Below are 18,503 nucleotides of genomic sequence, written 5' to 3'. Positions count from 1 at the left end.
AGCTGCCTTAGCTCCAGAAGACTAAAGGGAGACTACTGCAGTGCTGACCTGCAGAGATACGGGAACTACAAACTGACAGAAGCGTACCTCACAGCTCAGAGGGATGCTGGATGGAAGAACAGAGGCAGATGCAGATAAGCACAATTTATCAGAGAAGATCAGGCACACCTGTTGTGAAAGTAACGTCTCAAAAATATCCTGGGGTTCTTCAGCAACTTCAAGAAACACAGGCATGAGGTATTGGACCAAATGAAATCCGCACAAGTATCAAGAGACATTTGACAGATGTCTCAAAAAGGCTAAACAGCAGGCTGAGGACTGAGGTGCTGACAGGGTGATTAGCTTGTCAGCAAATAAAAGAAAAAAGTCAGGATGCCTGACTGGTCTCACAGCCCAAGTCACCAGCAGGGTCTTTGTGTGGGGATCTACACTAGTCAACAAGTGATCCAGAAAAGTGAAGGGGATGGCAAATTTGCTCATATACTAAGTCACTCGAGGTTGCAAAGATGAGGAGCAGTTATGAAAAGTCCCCAAAAGACCTTACAAGACTGACTTGGCCACTAAACTGATAGACAAAGTTCTCTGGAGTGAACGTGCAAGATGATAAACATAAGGGGGAAAAGATTTTTAGCTTGAGGTATGAAGCACTGAGTTTTGAGATGACTGTTACCAGTCAGGAATGAGATGTTGGGTCAACAAAGCAGCATTTACAAGAACGTGTGTTACAAATCATGAGGAGATGGAGACAACAGCATTACGTGCCACTGGAAACCTCTGGTTCACCAGCATCTTCTGTACCATATGCAGTTCAGGTCACCGTCTCCAGAGGGATACAGTAGAACTGGAAGAGACTCAAGAAAGGTGACAAGGACAATCACAGCTCCTCCCCAAGGAACTGCTGCACAGCCCAGACCTGTGTCTGCTGTCAGACCTTGCCCAACATGAAAAACTGTCTAGTTAAGAACACACGAACTGACTCAAAGGTGGTCCAGAAAGGAAAGAAAACATGGGAACTAGCCAGAAACATGGCTTCTGAGCAGCAGTGGCATGCTGACACCAGCGAGGCCTGGCTGCCTCAAGCACAAACGCATCGGCCAGCGCAGCAGCAGCAACCTGACGCGCTCACTTCGCTTCCCAAAGGATACTGTAGAGTTTTCGGTCCTTGGACTCTGACCGCATGCGGCTCAGCTGCTGCTTGTGACAGCGCAGGCTCCAGGGGTTATAGCTGATCTTTTCAGAGCTCAGACCACTGTTCCCATCCAACATCTGAAATGGAACATCTGAGTGGATGTGCATGTCCACCCTGGGGCTCTTTGTCTCCTGGATGTTGCTGGTATAAAGACAGAACAAGGCAGCCCGTTAGAATCCATGTATTCTCCAGATACTTACAACAGTCATGCAATTCCCTCGCACAGTAGCATCTCCTGTTCCTTCTCCTTCTGCACACTTCACACTAATCTTACGCAGCAAATCCTCACTAACATCCCAGGACGTGGACCCATCCTCATTAACCTTGGGTGAATAACCTGATGGACTTCAGACTGTTTGAATTTGCTTCTCAGGTTTTGGTTCCACATCCAATTAACCTTCCAAGGTTTCTTCCTCTGTGAGAAGCGCTTCACTTGGATGAGAACTGACGGTTTGCAGTGCCACAGGATGCTGGGATAGTAAGTGCAAGACAACCTAGCAACTGTGTGGCTGTGTAAAACACCCTAAACAAAAGGGTGACTAAGGCTGAAAGGGTTAAGACATTTTCCAGCTGTCACGTTGTGACTAGACCCTCAAAGCTTTTACCTTTCGGTGCTGTCACTGGCCAGGCCAGGCTTTTCCTCCTTGTGCTCAGTGCCGCTGCTTGATCTGTGAAGACTTCGACGCGAGTGCTTGCGTCGTGGCTGGTCCCTCTCCGGCATGTCATCCTGCTCCAAAGCCTCGTTCTCCACGTAAGGATACGCTACCAGGTTGATGTAGCCATCGCTGTCTCCCTCAAAACAGACAGACACCACACCTGCCAGAAAGAAGCGACGTCAGCACCGTTTTTCAGGGGAGGAATACACAACCACTAGCATCCATGTGTTCAATGGCACAGAAGAAAACACAGCTCACAGAGCAGCAAGAGAAATCCAGAGCAGTGAAACGAGGTTTAAGAGGACAAAGGGAAGAATCCAAATACTTTTAACACAGCACAGGGAAGAAAACTTCCCAGACAGCGTCCTGCATCACTACTGGAGCAAACAGTCCAGAACTGCAGTAACAGCTGTGCTATCCACCCAAAACTGTGCTAGGAGCATGTGAGGCTCCTAGCCCTGAGTGCTCACACCCTGCTGAGCTGTGCTAACAAAAATGCAGCTGGAAGGCTGAGGGGGTGTGATCGTTTCCTCTGGTCAGTCCTGCAGCAGCCAGTAAAATAAGGGATGTCGACAAAGTGGAGAACACCCAGCATAGCACACCAAGATGCTGAGGGGCGCCAAAGCAAAAAATGTGAATAGACATTTAGTTAATTTGGGTTAGGTATATGCCCTGCAGAAGTGTTCCTGCTGTTGACAAGAGCGTCTCTCAGCTAGAGGAGCTCTGCTGCCTCTCAGCTCTGAGGCTCAAGTAGCACCTGCTGCTTGTATCTGAAGTCAGGTAAAGTCTTGCAGAAAAAAAAAGAAAGCCCTGTGAGGTCCCAGGGCTTCCTAGTGATAAAAACAGGAGGTCCTGGAAGTAAGTACACTACCTCAGCCAGGTGAGGGCAACCCCCCCATGTGTGTCCTGTCCAATTTTGCCTTCTGTGGACTCCTGGAAAACACCACACTCCAAGAAAAGATACAGATCATTCATGGCACCAATTCTGAATGTATCTAGCTGACCAGCCATGAAGCAGAACACCTGGCACTTTCAGTTAGCGTTGACATCATCTTAGCCCTGAAAATGAGGTGATCAACACATCTCCTGTCTTGCGATGACAAAATCTTTCATTCTCTTGACACCGGCGTCAAACAGCTGCCAGGAATATCAGATACTACGTGTGCTGAACACAAAGATTCACCACAAAAGTGATGAAACGAGTGTAAGAAGGCTCAGCACAAGCTCAGAGCAGTTCAGGACTCCAGCGTGTCACTACGTAAATGTCCATCCAAGTGCTCTGGCTGCCTGCACGTGCTCCTCAAGCTGCCCCTGTGAACGGGCAATTATACGGGAATAGCAGTGATCAGACAAGAAACATCATCCTGACACTGTCACTTTGGAGACCAGCTGGAAGCCGCACAGGAGCCTCTGATGAAATCCCACACCCTGCTGCCTGCCCTCTGCCCCTAGGCAACCAGGAAGTATCGCACTTCAGGACGCCAGGCCTCTCTCTGGGCTATCAGCTTCAGCAGTTTTAAATGGATCTCCCAAGGAAAGCCTGGCATCACATCGCTTCCACTAACTCCACGAGCTTCAGCTGGGAGTTCAGCTGGGTCAGCACAGCACCATATGGACCCAGAGAGGCTTGAGGGTCTGCCGGAGAGGATAGCTTTTGTTCCCAATCTGCGCACAGACAGGCAGGTAAGTCGACACTGCTCTCAGACCTCCAGGCTGCAGCCAGATCAAACGGCAAGACCTGGAGCAGATGGTGGCCCCAACTGTCTGGGGAGCACGGGCCTCCCGACAGCACGCAGAGACAAAGAGGCAGAGGCACCACAAACACCAAGTCCCCCAGAAGGCCACCAGCCCATGTTACTGTCCTAAATACAAGCACATGGCCAAAAGCCTGTCAAGCTCCTGGAAGGTACAGGTGAGCTGCCCACCTCCTACAACCACAAAGACACTGGAAAATTCCATTCCTTCAGAGCAGCTGGGGACAAGGCTTCACCTCGGCTCTGGGAAAGGAAGCTGCTGAAGCAGCAAGGGTTTCTGATATGGGCCCATAAAAGAGCTGGGATGAGGAAGTAGTAAATTATAAGACTGGAATGCACGAGTGCTCGGTGTATGACCCAACTTCTTTTGCTGAAGGTCAAGGCAATAACTGACAATTACTTGCTAGTAAAATTACTTTAGATACACATTCATAACCTGAAGCACCAGACTGCAACCGTAACTCTTTAGTTTGTCTAGAAGGAGGAGCACATGAAGCCTAGCATGCCAAAATAAAAAAAATAAAAAAGACTTCCTCCTTTCCAAAAAGCTCTTATCAAACTGCTCACCTGCAAAAGATAAAAGTAACAAATAAAACGAGACAAAGAGACAGCAACACACCGGCAGCTCCAGCAAAGTGAGAGGAATTGCATTCCGAAACGACACCAGGCCTCACCTTTGTACTCAGGTGTGAACTCCTTCATTTCGGGGGGCAGGGACTCGTAGAAGCGCTGCTCTCTGGTAATGAGCGGCTTGCAGACGGTGTGGTCATCGTAGCGCATCATGCTGCTGTGGCCGCCCACCTGGTGAATGAAAGGCTCCAGCAGGACCCCCCGGTCTCCGGATCGAGTGGCATTCTTGCCATGCTTGCCCACTTCCATGGTTTGACAAACACACATTGCGTTGGGCACCAGTTGCACGCTTGGAGCATGGGGAGAGCCACATGGGCTGGGCGATGCGGCTCAGCAGCGGTCAGGCAGCCACAAGGCAGAAATCCTGGCTGGCCACTTCCTTACGATGACCTGAAAAAACAAAAGGAGATTCCTGTAAATGGAAGAGCACCTGCATTCACTCCTCAACTCCTAGGAAAGTCTCTAGCACTTATTTATATCCACAGCTGCCTCTCTTCCCTTCTTTATTTACTTCCCATTTGCTCCAGCATGCTCCTCACCATCTCTTTAATCTTGTAGGTAAACGCACAGATTCGGAGGCAATCTCACACACAGTTTCTCCAACAGGGTTGACAAAAGACAGGGAAAGGAGGAACTCTGAATATTCTGAGCCTCACATCTTTAGAAAATTCTATTTCCTTCCTTCAGTTCATCTCATCGTTCAGGCAGCAAGGTAACGAAGCACGAGCTGTAAGCTAAAGCACAAGGAACGCCAAGCCCACAGCTGCCTGCCAGTAAGGATGACAGAGCTACCACAGGCAGAACATCCCAAGAATCTCAATCCCACTCCTTGTGCCTCTGCATTTGGAGGAGCTAAATGACTAAACTTGTGTTCACTTCCTACCACAACACAGTTTCCTCTTTCTCGTATTCACTTCTCTCCAAGCTGTGACACGACAGGTTCCCAGAACAAGCATGCCACACTCACCCTGCCATCGTGCACTCGCTGTGCTCTAAATGCCTTCCCCTCCGATTCTCTCCTTTCCTTTATTGCTCCGAGCCCTTCAGGACAGCAGCTGTTTCCCCATGCTTCCACCTCCTCACACAGTAGGTCTGGGCTTTCTAGAGGTAGGCAAGAGGGGCTGTTAAATCCAGCTGAGAACAGAAGTGCTTTGGAGAAGACAGGCGCTCTTTAAATGTTTGCCAACTGCCCGGCACAGCCAAAGGATAATGGAAAAGTAAAACTATCCAAATTCTCTCCAGATGCTTTGCCCTTTCATAGCTGTCCCTGGGGCTGCTGGGGAAAACACAGGATTTCCTCACAGCAGGGATCTATTTGAAGTCTTTGGTACAAGAATGACACAGCAACTTCAGTCCCTGAACTCATCACATCTCCAGTTTCTCAGCACGGTCACACCCAGGGGCAATAACTAAAGGCTGAGGGGTCCTGCAGGCCTGAGCACGGCTCAGGCTGTTCCTCAACCAGCCACGGGATGTCCCTGCAGCCACACAACCCAGCCAGACGAGGTGCCAGGGTCAGGAAGTTCCCTCCTCCCCCATTCAGCAGTGGGAAAGGTGCAGCTCAAGAGATCCTGACGCTAAGGGTGCCCCTTCCTAACACGTTTAGCCCAATCTGACCCAAAAGGTCACCACAACGCTGCTCTCTCCTTGTCAGCGTTCCCTCGCACTGGATTTTGGGATAACGCGAGTGGACGTTCAGCTGAGTTGAATCACCCCGCTGCTCCCATGGAAAACATTTCCTTTTGCGGTTAGATGACCACACAGCTACACCCGGCGTGAAGGGAACGAGGGGAACATTCGGCTCGCTGGGCTGGGGAGGAGAAAACACCACACTGCAGAAATGTGGCTCCGTGTCTAACCTCACACAGAGCCTGAGTCATACCACGAGGACAAAAACATGCTGCAGATTTCTCCCCTCCCTCTTATTTGCTTTACCAACAGGACAATTCTAGCAGCAGAGGCTTGCCTGTGTGTGGTGGTGTTGTTTCTAGCTGCTTGATGACAGTTAATATCCAAGAAGCAGCAAGGTGCCAGCACCTGCAGCACATCAGCACTCCACAGCTGAACGCTTTCCAGGCTTGGATCTCCCCATGCTTATCCAGCATCGCCTTGGATTTGGTTTCTTTCATTTTGCCAGTGATTGAAGCTGAATGTTCAGTTGCTCCAAGCATGGGACAAGCTTTACTTTACACCTTCCCGTAGTTTAAACGTCACAGGACCAGGCAGATAAGAGAGACTGCTGGGCGATAACGGCAGTTACCGTACCCAGGAGACACGCACGTCACCTCCAGTCCTGGGATCGTTCCCAGTTTACGCTGAAACCTGAGAGCAAAGTGTCTCGGGGTCTGCTTCAGCAGTGACAGCAGGAAGCACCAGCATCCGCAGCTGAGCAGAGGGAGATTATCCAAGCACGCTCCTTAACCTCCGGGGGAGGTCACAAACACCCAGGCAGGCACACGCGCCCGCCCAGGGCCCGGCAGGTCGCTCTCACGGACAGGAGGCTGCAGGAAGATTTTAGTCACCAGAGCAAGAGATGGAAACCCTCGGCCTGCTTCAAGGAAGAAGGCTGCCGAGCTAGGAATACACTACCTGAACTGTTGTGAGGACAGCAGCAACCCACACCGGGGAGTCCCTCCAGCCTTCTCCACTGCCCAGCCTGCAGATACCTGAGAGATGACTCAATAGGTCCAAGGGCTTCAGGGAAAGTGATAACGAGGGCAGGCTGCAGCCTCTGAGAAGTGTCCCAGGCTGGCTGCCAAGGATCCAGCCACCCCCAAGAAGAGTATAAAGTAAGGAATCGGGCTTCATGCGCTGCCTTGGGGCAGCTGCTCTGTTTCCCACCTACAGAAGAGGAGCGGTGAGCATGCAGTCAGCAACCCCTGCATGTTGGTGAGGGCCACGCAGCAGCGGGGCAGAAAGTAATGGCATTTCTGCCAGGACACTCTGCACTTCCTCAGGAAAGGATTTCCTCATTAATTCCTTGCGACCTCCAAGGGAATTCATGTCCGTGAAGCTGCAGTCCAGGGGCACTGAGCTGTTAACCCTGCCAACGCAGGACAGCTCAGCACAGCAGGTTACAGGTGTGTGGTCACCCCCACAAGGCAGTGAGCGGCACACAGGAAGCCTTCTGTGGCCACCACGCAAGCCAAGGAGCTGGGCACCAGGTGAGCAGAGTCCAAACCCCCTTATGACTGCTCCACCTCTTCATCCACACCCCCTCAACAAAGCAGAGGGACATCCAGTGTTTTCCTGCACACAAGCGTGAGAAAAAAACACTTGGTGGGATTTCACAAAGTTCACGCAGCAGCTGTCTACAAGGCTTGAGAAAACTGCGATGTTCTGTCATGCAGCTTAGCAACACTCCTCAGGGTAACTCAGAGCATAGGGTTATTACTAAACATGGACACCATCCACAACTACAGACAGAAGAATCCCAGCAGTTTCAAACAACTATAAAGCAAAAAAAACCTATTTGATGGCCTCAATATTACTCATCCTTCCTCTGTTAAACAGGCACTGGTTCAACTATTTCAGCTGGCTCATGAAGTTCAGTCCTTCCAATTAGGCTGAGACATTGTGTGTAACCCCCACAGCAGCAGGAGGACGACCAGCTCAGCCAAGCAAACCTCTTGGTATTGTCCCACTTAAAATACCTCTTACTGGGAGAGGACTGGCCCTCCAGTATTTACATCTAGATGCACACCTACTCCAAATCCAAGCTACATGCCTCATGTTTCAAACGCTTCGTCTCTAGCAGCACGGGCACAACGAGCAATAAGCTGCATTTTCTTGTACTGACAAAACCTTTCCAAAGAAAAGTCAGAAAGGGGAGGGAACTCTGCTCTTCATAAGGGGGGTAACGCCTCAGCTCTTGGTGGCATTGCCCACTCCTCAGTAACAAGCAGTGCCCAAGATCCTGCTGGAGCACCAGGACAACACAGTCTGAGGGTATCAGCCCCGGAAAAAGGCAGGGGGAAGAGCAGGGATGGCTTCTTGGATGGGTAACTTCAGGCGACAGAGGAACTAGCCTCAGAAGGCACCGTGCACATGAGAGGCGGTGGCAGAACTTCCCTGCGATGGGTGTGAGAACTACAGAGGGCACATCGGGATGCTGATGTTCCCACTCTTCACAAGCTGTCTTGGATGGGAATACTGGCAGTGCTTCATGACTCACCAGTAAAGCTATTTTCTACCAAAACAAAGAGAACAAACATTTAAAATTGTGACGCATTACACAACAGAGCCGACTGCACTAAGTACCACTGACCCGTGCCTTCATCACAAGCAGCTGGCACGTCTGTCTGCAGCATCACCCTGCTGCAGCTCCTAGGACCGTGGCCTGCCCTCAGGACCTGTGGTGCTGTACAACAAGGACAGGGAGGACCCAACTTTTACAGAAGAAAACCCAGCCTCCCACTGTGCTGCGATGCAAGATCAGCTTCCCACAGCACAAAAACTGGCCCACAGGCCTGAGACACGTCAGCAGAAGACTGAGACAACTTCAAGGACCTCTGCACGGCAGCACACCCCTCCGAGAACCTGCAGCAACACTCAGGATGTAACCAGAAACATTCACATTCGGCCAGTCTGGCATCCTGGAAGCTACAATCCTTCCTGGTCTGCTCGAGTGCTTAGTTTTGGATCCTGAGCCTCCCCTGGGTCTCGTTCAGTGCTCCAGCGACTACCAAATACAGCTCTTTTTGGAGACGCTACCCTCACCCCGGAGAGCACGGCTCTACAGATCGAGGCCAGATAGCAGAGCACTACAATGACATAAATCAAGAGCAGAACAAGTTTTAGGGAACGTTGCTGCAGAAAGCCAGCTGAGGAAGAGCAGCACTTAACAGTGGGAGCAGGGGGGGATGACCTACCACACCGGAGCACTCAGGCCATGGACAGGGCAAGAACCACTCCCAGGTGTGCTCCCCGTGCCTCGAGCTCCTCAAAAGCATGCTCTCTTCACCAAATTTTCCTGTCAACAGGGCACAAATGCACCACCTACTGAAGTGCATGTCAGGAAAGAGCCTAATCTGCTTTGAGATGGAGCCTGAGTGAACTTGCAGAAAGAACCATGTGGAAAATAAAACTGAGCTTGCAGAGGGAGTCCTTAGGCATACCCCGTGTTTGTCTTCCAGAGCTCTGAATGACAACTATTTGTGCCCTGCTCATATCCCATGAATCACAAAGCTTCATCGCTTCTGCCAGCAGCGTCTGAGTCCAAAAATGTTCTGCTTTGCTTCCTGAGAAAGGAGAGGAAGCCAAGCCTTTTCAGCCCCTCCTGAGGTCGAGCTCTGCAGTCTTAACTGTGGCTGGAACACCTACAGCGCTCAGCAGAACGGGCGTACCTGGATCTGGGATTACAGAAGATTATTTTAGCTTCCTTCAGTTTAGAAGGCAGATCAGCAGGCACTGCAGAGGCCCTGTTACCGCTACCTACACACACAGCACAGCACACATGCAGGGAGGGATGAGGTGCTTGCTAGACCCAAGGCGCAGACAGCCCTTGTTTCCTCACACTAGCACACTGCAGTGATTGCTTCTCTCTTTTTTTTATCCCAAGAAGCCGTAGCACAGGGCAAGGCATTAGGAAACATCTGTGACAGTTTGCAACACACGGAGCAGGTGCCCTGCAACACATTGCCGACATCTGTCACACTGCTGTCTGCGAGCAGCACAGGGCACCTTCCTGCTCTGCTCTGACACCAGCTACAGCCCAACCTCAGGCTCCAGAGCAGCAAGGCCCGATCGAATACGCACCCTAACAGATGGCTGCTCTATCAGTAGCAGCCCAGAGCATTTTCTTTGTCCAGTATCAGCTTTGTACTTCATTGGAGGGATGAGAATGTCACAAACACTTTCTAGAGGACAGGCTAGGGAAGATCAGTACTTACGAGGCGCTGTCAGGCAGCTTTCTGTGCATTCGCTTCTGGTTTCTCTTCATCTCATTGACAAACACACAGGTTCACTTTAAACTACTCCACCGCAAACACTGCTGCTCAGCACAGCTGCTCTGGTGGTCAGACAGCTGGAAAGGAACTTATTTTCAGCCATCACAAGCCACACAAATCAACTTAACCCATCAAGGAAAAAAAAAGAATAAATAACACTTCTTGAAGGGGCTCGTAGCAGAAAACTCATCAGCGGCGTCAACAGCAGAAGCCTCTGGTCCTTCCATTCACAAAGTTTCGGGGGGAATCAAAAACACTCAGTCACACTGATCCCATTAAAGAGACTTGGCTCAAAAACTAACTTGGAAAGAATTTGCAACTCAACTTCTAGGCTGAATAAGCAGAGGGAACAATTTCGTGTCCTGCCTCAAAAAATCCTGTGTTTGAAGCTTTCATTAATGCTGGTAGCAAAGCATTCTTGCTCTCCAGTCACAGATCTTGTCCTCTTCCATAAGAGTGAAGCTTAAATAAACCAGTCACATGCCTAAGGAAGTGCTGAAGGACTACAGGATCCTCCTGCTAACTCCACCCAGGATCCTCTCCAGTACAGGAAGAGGACGGAATAACTCTGCTGAGCTCAGAAGCGAAGTGCTTTCATGTCAGCTGCAGGTACCAAGTTCCACAGCCTCCACGGCATCAAAAGGTGAGAGCTGAGCAGGTGAACGCAGCGCAACAGCCTGCTGACACAACACCCCCAGCACATGAGTCAGTGCTGGCAGTGCTTGTGCTGAACTGGAGGCCAAACACCCTGCGCAGCAAACTGCTGCTGGCAGAGAGTCAGGAGGTGTAACACGCACAAAGCTCAGCCAAGTGGGTGGCACTGGGGAGGAGTGCTCCGTGCCACAGGGGCTGCCCAATCAAACAGGTAGGAATCCACAGCAAGCAGTTCAAAGTCTCAGGTTTGTGCCACGATGGTGAGAGAAAAAGGGACACCTTGTAAGCAAGCTCCCACCTCACCTTCTCCAGGTTCAAAATCTCCCGAAAGCTCCTGGAGGCGTCAAAACCAAAGCTGAGAAGACAGCTGAGCCTAATCACCTGCAGGATGATGACTGGCTCCCGGGCTGAAAGATGCTGTCATCACACACTGTGCAAGCAGCTCTAGAGCCTGACCTCCCACTCACACCTCCACACAGACTCGACAAGTAGGGACGGCTCTGCCTCTTGGGCTGCTGTCCCTCAGGCTGCCAACGAGACAGCTGGAAAGCTGGGGGCAAGATAGGGAAGGATCCTCCCAGCTTGTGCAAGAACATGAGAAAATCCCAGTGAGGGCACCCAACTCCAGATGAGTGCGGCAACAGTCAGCTTTCAGACTTCAGGTGGTTGACGGGAACCAAAACTGATGTTGATTTAATGGTTCTTACCTGCCACACACGGGAAGTAAAGCACAGAGGCTGAAGGGAGGATTCTGCAAGAGGAAAACAGTCAGCTCTCCTGACTCAAGAGCAAGGCACACGTATGAACCACTTTCAGAACTATCTTACAAGAAATTCTAAGAAGAAAAAAATGAAATCAGAAGTTAAACAAGAAGTTTCATATACCTGCACTTCATAAACTTAGTTTTTACTTTCAGAACGTGTAAAAACATTAATTGGAGGAAAAAATACTGGCTGTACAGCTAGTTCTGCATCTCTCTCACTCTGAGATATCAGAGTCAGAAAACATGCAAAGGCTTGATCTGCACAAGCAAAAGGTGCATGTTGATACTTCATTCATCCACCATGTTCTCCCTAGTTTGATAAGACAGGGCAGATTTTGGGGTGGAGACAACTGCTTGTTTTGGTTTCTCTTTAAAGCAATCCTCTACAATGAAACCAACTCAATCCAAATGCCTGGCTTCAAAAAAAAGAGAAATTATTTATGTTCAGACTACTTTTGGCACCAACTGTGACAAATCAGTTTCTAATTCCTCCTTCAGCTATTTCTTCAGAGCACGGTTACACAGACAACCCTTTGACAGCTGCACCAGCACGAACAGCACCCTCCCACTCAGCTCCACGGTGCTGGTAGAACTGCTTGCAGCGAAACAAACCAGGGAACCGATTGAAGTTAAAAATAAACCAGCATTTTGTTTTGTTTTGTTTTTAAGGATCACTTTTCAGCTCAGGTCAGATCCCCAATCTATTGTGCAGCTGTACAAACAGTTGTATCAGCACAAGGTGCCAGAACTGCTGATAGTTATCCCTGTGCCTAAAGCCAACGTTTACATTCCCAGCTCAACTCTTATTTCACAGTTGCTGTAGAACAGGATCACTCACTGAGCACGTAGGGTACTTCATTGCTGCTGCCCGCAGCTGCACGGAGGGTCTCAGACAAAATGAGGTCACGCTGATGAGTATCCTACAAGTATGGCATGGCTACCAAGTTCCCTTGAGCTGCTGCTTGTCCTAAGTTATATGTCATTTTGCCATCTAAACACAGAAATAAATATAAAAACATGACTAAGAGTCACTGATGCGAATGAACAGCTTTGGGCCAAATTCTGAAACAAAACTCTCATAGAAATTGCCTAACTATTAACTCTCTTGGTGATCTTCCATCCAAAAAACAAACCTCCAAGCCTGTGATGTGCAGATTCCCACTGTTTTGAAGACTGTGACATTCAAGGAGCAGGGAGCTGAGCTGCAGTTTTACCAGTCCTGAACCTGATTTCTGTACTTCCATGTAAGTCAAAGATGGAAAACCAAACTAAGCACTAGGCAGTGATGAAACGCTAGCATACTTCAGAAGTGACCACAACAGAAAGACTGAAGGCTCTTTTCCCAAATTACCAGCTCAAATACTGCCTGAAACAAAACCAACTGAAAAACTGAAAATACTTCCCATTGGACAGCTGCTTAGCAACCTACTTGAAAGGTCTTCGTTCCCAGTTCCCTGCTTTCAGCTGGTGACAGGTACCCACATCAGACACATCACAGGCCATTATGTAAGGCTTTCTCATTGAAGACACAACACAAAAGAATGAATAACTATTAAGATTTGACTTCTAGAGCAGGGTATGAGGCATGTTAATGAAACAGCTTCAGGAAACTGAGATTTCTACAGTTCCTGTTGTGTCTGCTCTAGAAGAGAAGAATCAGTCTGTAGGCTGCTCTGCAGCCTCGCTTTGTACAAGATGTCAAATCAATCCACGAGGAGACAGAAAACTAACAAAACCAGTGTTTGGCAAATCTTTTGTTCCTTAACACGCATCTCGGTGTATAGCTCCACCATGGCTTAAGTAAAACCCAAGTCAGCACTCCTCGACCCCATCCCCTCTCCTGAGTCAGCAGTGGCACTCACCCGGCTCCTGCTCAGAAACTAAGCTGGCAAAAAAAAAAAATTAACCTGAGGAAAAAAAGAAGTGTTTTTGCCAGTGTGGCTTCCTGAACTGGTTTAATGCCAATGCTACTGAAAGGAAAGGGGAGAATCATCCAGCAGAGAGGAAGGCACGCAGAGGAGAAGCGGTGCCAACGTTATTCAACTTCAACTGTCCTGCAACCACGCGCTCAGAAGTCTCACCGTGACTTTAAAGACACATTGCTGCTCCCAACAGAAAGGTCATTCAACACTCTCCACTCTCCCAGCATCTGCTTCTGCCAGCATCCTTGCCAACAGTTAGATTAAGGTCTGATCTGGTAGGAAACTAGGTGTGCAACATAGAAAACACAACAAGCAGCTCCTTGTCTCATCCAGCCGGGTCAGGTCTGGCCCAGCTCAGCGAGGTCCTAACAAATCTGAACCAGGTGGTTCAACAGATCCAGAGCATCAAAACACAGCCAGAAAACCGACTAAACATAGGGGAAGAAAGGCTAAAAAGCTCAGCTTCAAGTAACTGTGAAGCTGCTCTCTTACTCATCACAGTCTTGCTGTGAAATTTTGTCTGAGTAACATTTATATAAAAACAAACTTCTGTACAAAGGATTTAAATGGCATATAAGAAAATGAACAGTTAATTCTTCGCACTAAGTTCTCATAACACATCATTAATACTCCCGATATCTTATTTCCTCAAAAATAAATCTGATTGATTTGTTGCCAGCCTTACTTTCAGAGCAGGAGAGCTACTAAAACATATGTATATGGGTGAGTGAGAAACAGCCCCTTGTGTTTAACTAAGGCAGGGCAAACAGCAGCAGCATGTGCAAGCAGCACTGAGGAGCAAAGCCAGGAGAATCAACAACAACGTTATACAAACAACGCTGATTCATGAACAGCAAAAAATTCTTCAAAACTGCTGCCTGGGTTATGTCTGTCAGACCCAGAGAGAGGACAGCCTCTCCAGGTACACTGAAGGTGGCGTGAAGCTGGAACTAGCAATTCATCCCCTGCCTCGCCAAAAAGGGGTCTCGTGCTGTCAGCAGCACCCCAAAAGTTGCATGCATGCACCTCTCGTCTGCTGGAGACCTCGCACTTCACCGTTTACTGCACGCTGCTGTACCTTAATGCTAGTGACATTGCAGGGTCTTCTCAGAAGAATTTCACTTATTCCTAAGGTATGTTTGATGACTCGAACCTGAAACCGTTTCCACATGACCGACACCTGTTTTAGCTAGCTCTTGGCACTGCTCACAGCACCTACCTCTGGACACAGCCTTGATCAAGCAGGGCATTCCTGGAAGACCTACTTTTACCTCATGGGTACTGCAAATTCAGTTTCTGCGGGTCATCTTGCTGCCATTTAGCGGTCAGTACACTGAAGTCCAGGCTACTTCCATACAATTCTCTCCTCCACAATTCAGAGCTGAAGCTGTCTCTCTCTCTTGAACATGCAAGACAGTTTCTAGCACTACTGTAGTAGACAACCTTGCACAAGAGTAAGTTTTTTTCAAAGAAAACAGCAGTGTGTTCATGAGTAAGCACTAACATCTCCATAAATCACTACAATATCAAATCACAGAGTAGGAAGTTCATCTTAATAAATTCTGCTGACACTTAGTGATCAAACACTGGAAGTATTTATCTTTAAATAGCAACTATTAAAAGATTGTTAAACATTACAAAAATTTGGTAAAGACAGCATTTAGGACTGCATTTAGCCAGCTGACTTTCCCCACAGCTCTCACAAGTAAAACACGCACGTGACAAAATAAGGCCAGGGTAAAGCTGCAGTGAAGCTGCACAGCATTAAGCAGAAGCACGTGGCTACATGTAGACCAAGGCATGCCCTAAGCACCTCGCGACTAACAGACTAACACCTGCACAGAGCAAGCCTTTGACATTTCTGAATGCTGTCTACGGAGCAAGTCCTAGACAGGGATCGGGAAATTATTTCCCTATTACCATTAATAGTGCATGGATGTGAAGCGCTACATACTGCTGTGCAGGTGAACATACACAGTTTTGCCTTCACAAGGCAATCCAAGTTAAAACATTATGAATTCTGTAGTTATGAAAAATGTAAGTTTTAATGAAGAGAAACCTTAATGGGTAGGAACACGTAAGTGCAGCGCTGGGAACACAGATTTATGATGAGAATTAACACTTAAGAGGTAATCACTTGTCCCAAACCAGAACAGACTGTAGCCACTGAGATTAAAATGTGCTCAGGAATAAGAGAAGCATGTGACAAACACAGCAGAAGAGCTTTTCAGATGCATCTGGAAGAACACTGAGGTTTTGGCTGTTTTAGACCACATAGCACAATACCTAGGGTAAGCCAAGAGTTGTGTTTTAACCAGCATGTAGAAGCTACACTGGTAACCAAAGAAGCACAGAAGCCATAAGGAATCAAACCCCTGAAGAGATGCTACAGAATTTACAAACATAGCAGAGCTCAACTGTATTCCTTAAGTAGTTTTGGTAAAATAGGATGACCAACAGCCTTCTCAGAGACCAGTAACTGAAAGACAAACGTTAAGTAGCTTGTGGCAATCTTGGATTTTCGTATCTGTTCTCAACTTGTGAATTATGATGCTTTTAAGTGGGAAAAACAACTGATAAAAAGCTGCAGTTGCTGCAGATAATTGATTTCCACAGAAAGTTCCACAACTAGGACAAAACAGAACTTCTAATTGCTATTTTTAATTCTGCACCACCAAAAAAAATAATCAAGACAAATGTTATGTAAGACCATTAACCTCTTTGTTCATAACGGCACCTTAATTTAGCACACTACCACATTAGATAGCATAATCTGAATTCTTAATGCCAAAGTGCAGCACCAGCTGCCGCGAGGCAGTAACGGAGAAAAGAATCCCAAAGCAAGCACCACATAATGAATTTTGGAATTACAGGTCCTCAGACACAAGCAGATATTCCTCAGCCTGTGCAGCCCTAATGAAACAGTTCTCTTCCAGGCTGGGAATCCCCAAAAGATTATCAAGCGTTCACCCTGCATCTTCCACAAGTTGTGAAATCCACAACTTCGTGTCACTTGGAGTTTGGAGGGTGGGCTGGGGGTGACATCTCCCATGGTATCTCACACCATTTGCCACCCCCTGAACATAATGGCACAGGGAAAACCTTAGGGACAGTGCAGAGAAATCAAAGGACACGGCAGGTCTGGACTGGCAAAAACCTCTGGCTCACCTGCTATACTGGAAGGTGGGTCAAACCCAAGGAGGCTGCAACCAGCTGAAAATTAAGTTACTTCACATTTTGAGCCTTTTTTTTTAAGCAAGCTGGCCTCTCAGCATTTCACACACATCTTCGATGAGAGCTCACACCAGCTTTGACTGGCTTAAGAAGAGTCCAGAAGAGCCATGCACTGCACACAACCGCAGTCCGGTGGTTATCGCGTGTATGCAATGACCAAGGGAAAAACAAAGCAAGGTACTCTCAAAGAACGTTCATATCAACCTCCCCATACACACCACAAAAAGACTGATTAATTTACATGAATAAGCAACAAGACTCGTGAATTTCAGCCAAACAGACTTTTAAATACTGCCATCCATCCATCCTTATCGCATTGTAGTAAAGAACGATGTTCAGGAGGAAAAGAAAGATTAAGAGCCTACTTTCAAAAGCTATCGTCCTGCTGTGTTGGAAGAGCTCTCTGAGTTACCACTTCACCCTCCTCTGACTCCATTTACTCTCTGCAGCATTTCCTGGTGTGCTTATATTCATACAGCAGCCATCCAGACCATAACGTCCCAACTCACCCACAAGAATTCTGTGGGGCTGGACGCTGGAACAGGCATTGTCCTGAGGAAGCAGCTGCTTCCACCATTCAAAGACAGAAAGGCAGCCTAACTTAGCCGAGTTTGTTCTGTCTGTATTCCAGGTTGTCACAGAAACCACAGGTCTCTTTGCAGGACGTAAAACCAACTCACTGGAGAGTTGCACGGCCCCATTTCTAACGTGCTAGGCAAAAGCACCTCTCCCCCATTGTTGGCAAGGCCGAGTAACTTTAACGCGGGGAAGCCAACTCCATGAAGAAGAAGCCTGGGTCCTCCCAAAAAACTTAGAAGTTTCACGGAGAGACTTTTCAGCTTTAATTCAGAAGAATTTACAAAGTGGAATAAAGAACTAAGACTGTTACCCACACAGATGCAAAGCAGCCAAACTGCTCTAGGTATAGAACAGACGATGATTTCTAATGCCTCCGTGTTCTCGTGGTCTTTACAAGCATAATATCTCAGTACAAGATGTGTGGGAGTGGTAAGAGAAAACTCAAAGCTGTTTTAATGCTCCCTGAGTGAAAGGGGAACCAGAAGACAAAACATTTGTGGCCGAGGTCACTGCTGCAGGTTTGTTGTATCTCTTCGTGCACGCCCACACCGCCAATGTGATGGCAGTGCCTGCTGTGTCTGAAAGCAAGCACAGAAGCGTATCACAAAAACAAAAGTACATTTTTATCGGACTCCAGAACTCCTAAGTCTCCCCTGCCCCCTTCTGGGAAGGAGGTGGATTTGAAAATTTCAGTATCTATTTGCAAAGATAAAATTGTTTGCTTGGGCTAACAACCAAAAGGAAACCCAGAAGGTGCTTTTGCCCCAAGCAGGACTTCCTTTAGCAAGGACACGGGTGTAATTAAGCACATCTCCTTCAGCAGAGACGGACTCGAGCTGGGTTTTCTCCACCCACACACTAAAGCCACAGAGAAACTCATACCTGCCAGAAAGCGGCCTGACAATCCACAGCCCAGCTGTTCTGACTAAGCCAATTCGCTGCTCAGGTTGTGATGCAGACACACAATGCAGACTCCCTGTCCTTTCCCTCCAGTATCTCCACCCCTTCCCCAAAACGAACGGGGAGATAGCAACTACAGCAAAACTTGCACGATACGCATTAACTGCTCAGAAGCCTTCTCCACAAGTAACGGAAATTGTACTCTATCAAGCTGCTGACTGAGAGCTGACTTCAGCAAAAATCCCGTCGCAGTGACTTGCCAACCTTTATCTCC

At 48.2% G+C, this 18,503-nt stretch overlaps 1 protein-coding gene across 8 annotated transcripts in view; it reads right to left on the bottom strand.

The window, feature by feature from the left end:
• IP6K1 (inositol hexakisphosphate kinase 1) overlaps positions 1-18,503 on the bottom strand; it is a 33,820-nt gene that overhangs the window by 3,039 nt on the left and 12,278 nt on the right. For 3 of the 8 annotated variants that reach the window (XM_068695070.1, XM_068695075.1, XM_068695074.1), the window contains 3 exons: positions 4,274-4,619; positions 1,795-2,005; positions 1,146-1,330 (listed from right to left, as the gene is read on the bottom strand). In XM_068695070.1, the coding sequence (XP_068551171.1) occupies positions 1,146-1,330; positions 1,795-2,005; positions 4,274-4,496 (619 nt within the window). In that variant the 5' untranslated portion in view covers positions 4,497-4,619. Of the gene's footprint in view, positions 1-1,145; positions 1,331-1,794; positions 2,006-4,273; positions 4,620-4,768; positions 5,037-6,818; positions 7,930-9,100; positions 9,202-10,120; positions 10,255-18,503 lie in introns of those variants that run through there. The other 5 variants (XM_068695071.1, XM_068695076.1, XM_068695073.1 and 2 more) reach the window with 4 other exon arrangements.

The sequence above is a fragment of the Anas acuta genome, chromosome 11 (genome assembly GCF_963932015.1).
Source record: "Anas acuta chromosome 11, bAnaAcu1.1, whole genome shotgun sequence".
NCBI classification, from domain to species: Eukaryota; Metazoa; Chordata; class Aves; order Anseriformes; family Anatidae; genus Anas; species Anas acuta.
This window is presented reverse-complemented; position numbering and strand designations above follow the sequence as displayed.